Source organism: Cariama cristata, unplaced genomic scaffold (genome assembly GCF_000690535.1).
Source record: "Cariama cristata isolate BGI_N322 unplaced genomic scaffold, ASM69053v1 scaffold984, whole genome shotgun sequence".
NCBI lineage: Eukaryota > Metazoa > Chordata > Aves > Cariamiformes > Cariamidae > Cariama > Cariama cristata.
Genome location: NW_009613253.1, coordinates 8,098 through 12,965, shown reverse-complemented (window position 1 = coordinate 12,965; position 4,868 = coordinate 8,098). Strand labels below are relative to the sequence as shown.

The following is a 4,868-nucleotide window of genomic DNA, read 5'->3' as shown; positions in this document are numbered from 1 at the left end:
TTCAGCCTCTCTATTCATTTAAATCCTGGGTTTCTCTATGCATCAGACCAGATGGGCCTGAGCCCAGCTGTGAGGTTGCTCTGGAACCCTCCAGTGTGCTGAGGCTGCTGTGGGAACAGAGTGCCAAGAAGTAACAGGAAGAATACCATGAATCTTGGCTTGTAAAAGTTATATTCAGTGTTGGCCAGGCTCTTGGTGATCCGCTAAGCGTTCACCTTCTTCTGTTGCAGGATGATCTGCATGCAAGGCTTCAGGTACAAGACACTGCAGTATGCCTGGGAGAGGGGACAGCACAATACAACAGTCAGGAGAGTTCTACTTGCATGTAGTCTTTTCCAGGCGAACCCAAAATCTCGTTTGGATTCAATGTCTTTAATCCCCTGTCAGTCATGCACAGAACAAAGCTGGGGAAGGGCCATCCTGCTCCCTTTCAGCTCTCATCAACTTACCCGTAATGAGTACCCCATTTGCCATCCAGGAAACTCTGGAATCATCTTCTGAGAGTGCAGAACCTTTCTTCTGGGAATCTCTCTGTTGTCTGCAACGAAGTCTGCTATCTGAATATCATGCTTGTCTGCACCAAAATCCAGATCCTGCTTCCCGTCTTTATTTCTGAAAAACACCAAACACAAAAATAAAGACAGTCTCCTCCAATCATCAGCACCCCAGTCTGCTCTTCTGTATCAGGATCTCAAGGGAACTCCTGAGGAGCAGATAAAATGGCGTATTTCACACGCTCCATGGATGTCATTATCAGTCATTTAATTATAGGTATTTCTGTGCAGAACACCAAAGTAGCAGAACACATCAGAATACTCTTGATAACACAGAAACATGGAAGTTCCATTGCACAGATGAGAAAAATGAGAAATGTTATTGTTTTCTTCTGTAAAAAAGAGTGGCAGATAGAACTAGACCCATCTCTCCTAACTCCCGGTGTGGCAGCCCAAACACTCAGTCATGCAGAGGGAGGAGGGAGAAATCCCTGCATTTGTTCCTCCAGTGGCCAGGCTGGATGACAGTGGGCTTAGACCAACCAGGCCAGGCATTATCCTGAAGCTGTCTCTGCTTTTAGCTCTTCCCCATCCTCGGGGCACTGCTGCCTCACCACACACCCCAGCCCCATAACTGCAAATGTTCCAGATGAGGACGCACGTGCCCTTGTTGCGTGGAACGGCATTGAACTGTGCCAGCAGCTCCTCCCTGGTGTTAAAGAGGGTACGCTCCAGAACTGCCTCCAGGCTAGGCACAGAGTCTTCAGGAACAATCATTTTCTTTAGAAGCCACAGAGTCAAGGAGAACACGGCTGCCCAGTCCATCTACCTCCCTGTTGCCACAGGGGCACAAAAATATCCAGCTGCAAAGACCTGGCCACAGGCCTGACACACCAGAGAAGTGTGACACAGGAGAGACTGACTACAGGAGGAAGGTCTCAGAGAAAGACTGAGCCAGGACAGACATGACAGTAGCATGCTTTGAAGAAAAACACTGAAAAGTATCAAGCTGAGTCGGGGGCAGCAATGTCATGCCAGCAGATAATGTACACAGTGCTGGGGAGCTGTATATTCTCAACTCCCTTTGGCGTGAAGGAAACACAGCCTGTACATATGCCAGCATGCCGAGGAAGCACCAAAGGCCATTACAGGGGCAGAAAAACAGCAGAGAGCATAGCTCCTGGGCAGGGGATGCATACATGGGTCTGCACGGCAGAGGGAAAGGGACAGAAACAGGTAACCCGTAGGTTGGTGGCATGACTGCAAGGGCTTTCCAGGAGCCAGGTTAGCAGCAGATGCCCCCAAGCAGACGCACAAGTTCTAGCCCAAGGAATAGGGAATAATGCTGCAGGGCAGTGTGTTAACAGCAAGGCCTGCTGCAGGGATTCTCCAGGTGCAGTACTGATTACAGTTATTCTCACCCCCTCCAACATTACGCTGTGCACATGTGGCCAAGGGACAGCCACAGGCAGCCTGTGCCCTCAGCATCAAGGCAGTGCCACTGGCCCCCCACATCCTTTTGGAGGAGGGTAGCAGCTTGGCCACTTGGCCAAGGGAAGATAGTGTTTCGCTGGCTGAACGACACCAGTGGGATAATCACTGTCTCAGTACAGACACGGTCCTTGTCAGTCTGGGGAAGCAGCCCCATGCTGAGAGCCCCTCCAGTCTTGATGAAGATGATGGCATCCTTCCCCAGCCACATGGAGCCAGACTTGAAGCCATACAATCCAGTGGATGGGTGGTCTCTTTTCACAGTCTTCTCCATGAAACCAAAGCTGAAAGCAAGCAAAGCAGAAAGCAGCTGAAAATGGGGAGCACCTGCCTCACTCCAGGCACAAGTCCACATTACCACTCTTAATTTTTGTAAAGGGACCTTAGCTCCTGTTCAACCAGGAAGACTGAGGATGGCTGCAGTGCTGATAAAAAAGCCAAATCCTGCCAGGCCTATACTGCCTCCACCACTGAAAGACCGCATAAATGGTCAGGAAGAGTTACTCACAAGGAAGATTTCTTTAGCACCTAGGGAAGGACTCCAAATCCTAATTTACCCTAAGCACCTCCACAACATTTTCTACATTACAGACACAGAAATCAAGAAGCAGAGGAGCAAGACAATCAGTTTCCAGCACTGCACACCCAGGCCAACAGCTGGCCAGGGAAATCTCATGTGTCCGTTCTTCATGATTCTGCACCAAGCCCTACCTGTTACTATCCCCTCCGGAACGGTTTGTACCAGCAACGGGATGGCCCTCCTCCACTACACACAATGACAGGGCAGGAATGGGACAGGGCCTCTGTTTTTTATTTCCTGAACCTCACTCACTTTTCTGAAGTGCTGTGGTTATATGTCTTCTGCATTTAAAGAAACAATTTTCTCTGCTTTGCTCCCCTGCATTTTGCTTATGTCAAACAGAATGGTCAGAGAGAAACAAAACCAAGCCCCAGCCCCTTCACCCCTGTGGATAAGCTACAGCAAAAGAGAAAGGGCAGGAGTTTCGCATCAAAAGGCTCATTCCTCCAGCCTTAAAAACCTCTAGTCCAAGAGAAAACCACAGGAACATCAAGAAGGCAGAGCTGCTTTGGCAAAAAAAACTTATCCTGGCAAAGGCCCTTCTGTGTTTAGGCTCAGCATGCCCTGGTAAAGTTATCCTCTCTGTAAGTCTCGCATCACTGATTGTTCAAGTAAAACCTTAAAACCTATTTTCACTGAAGTTAGTTACCTAATTAAAAGACAAGCCCTACTGAACTGAAATTCCTTATCACAATATCACGCTTTAAATCTCTTGCCATTAGCCTGCCTCTTTCTCTTTCATCGCTATAGAAAAATACTTCACATAGAAAGATTAACGTGATATAAACATGTCCTCTAAAGCCATGATTCATTTCAGCATCCACAGAGGAAGACAGACGAGAAGGGAAACTCCTTCATAACATGAGTCTACAGAAAAGGACTCTTGGTTTGACTTCAGGCACGTATGTTCAGTTTTATGCAGACCTTCTCTACGTCCCAGCACAAAAGCACCTCCTCTGCTTATTACAGAGCTTGCATTCCAAAGAGTCAAATGGCTTATGTTAGGGTGGTTAATGGCAAGCAAAAAGTTTGCTATGAGTCCCTAGACCACCCATTACACGTTGATGCAGACTGCGTACACGTATAAGAGCAGTTATTTTGCACCTCTGCATACTGGGAAGGTAAGGAAGAAGCAGGAAGAGGTGTGTATGTTAGTGCTGGATGCTTACGATATGAAGCCAAAAGCCAGTGGCAATGCTCACAGGAGAGAGGACAATCCAGCCCAGCGGCTGGATGTGGGAGGGCTCATAGCTCATTACCTGAGCACGCAGTAGAGTTTGCAAGGAGTCATTCCTGCCCCATTATCCATAAAAGTTACAGAAAGGTGACCCTTCAGCTCCACAACATCAATGCAGAAAAGCTCAGCTGTCACGCAGTGATGAGAAGCACTGTCCGCAGAAAGAAGAAATCCAGGCAGGAAGAATAACAGTATTTCACCCTTGTTCCCTCCCAAACCCTCTTTGCCCTCCTATATCCGTTCCCAGGAGCAAAAGCAGTTTCCCAAACCTCCTCCCTTCCAAACGGGAGGTTGTGTCTGGGAGGGGCAGCGGCACGCTGGTTAAGCCTCTGGGCAGGTGTGCCGGAGCCGGTGGCACAAGGCACGGGGGAACACGGCCACCGGGACCACTGCTGCCTTCTGCTGCCCCGGGGCCCGCTGCTGCCGGGTCTCGGGGAGTTGGGGGTGAGCTGTGCAAATCCAGCCAGCAATCACCGCAGCAACTACTAATAAAACCTCCGTGATCTCCACATCCCCTCAGTGCATCATGCACGTTATGGAGAGGCTGCTTAATAAACCCATGTGGATTTATTTTAAAACACACCACAGTTTGCGCTGACACCTCCGGTGCCCCGGCCAGCCTGGGGTCGGGGCTGAAGCCCGAGTGCAGACCACGGACTTTCTGTCAGGGTGCACCGAGCACTGTCCGGGGGCAAGGCCGGTGCCCGGCACTAAAGGGCCTTGCGTAGACCAGCTTATCCGCGGCGACATAGACAGCAGCGGTCAGTCGTCCCGGCTCACACTTACGGCGCGGAGGCAGATACCCTCTCGGTGCCGGCCTGCCTGGCCATAGCCGCACCCCCGCCTGCAACAGGATAGCAGCCTCTGTGCGGCGGCGCCCCACGGCACCACAGCGGCTCCCACGCGTGCGGCCAGGCGGGTGAAAATGTTAACGCCTCTCCCTCCTCCGCCAGGCGTCGCGACATGGCGGCGCCCAGTGCCGTATAAGAAGATGGCGGCATCTGGTGCCGAGACGGCAGCACCGGGGAAACCGCGTGGGGAGGCCACAGATTCTCCCCTCGGAAGG

The 4,868-nt window shown here is 50.8% G+C and overlaps 1 protein-coding gene across 1 annotated transcript; it reads right to left on the bottom strand.

Moving 5' to 3' along the window:
- Positions 1–203: 203 nt before the first annotated feature.
- On the bottom strand, positions 204–4,767 carry MORC4 (MORC family CW-type zinc finger 4). Its single transcript, XM_009698926.1, has 6 exons — positions 4,589–4,767; positions 3,825–3,953; positions 2,059–2,269; positions 1,136–1,277; positions 450–619; positions 204–275 (listed from the first exon to the last, which is right to left on the bottom strand). The coding sequence occupies exons 1-6, from the start codon at positions 4,765–4,767 to the stop codon at positions 204–206; spliced, it is 903 nt and encodes a 300-aa protein (XP_009697228.1).
- Positions 4,768–4,868: the final 101 nt, after the last annotated feature.

What these genes read in the sequence shown, in the direction of transcription:
- MORC4 (XM_009698926.1), bottom strand. Translation starts at nt 4,767, where the DNA reads ATGTCGCGACGCCTGGCGGAGGAGGGAGAGGCGTTAACATTTTCACCC. An exon ending in AAACTCTACTGCGTGCTCAG is followed by an intron (nt 2,270 to 3,824) that starts GTAATGAGCTAT and finishes GCTTGCTTTCAG; the next exon opens with CTTTGGTTTCATGGAGAAGA. An exon ending in AAATGGGGTACTCATTACGG is followed by an intron (nt 276 to 449) that starts GTAAGTTGATGA and finishes CCCCTCTCCCAG; the next exon opens with GCATACTGCAGTGTCTTGTA.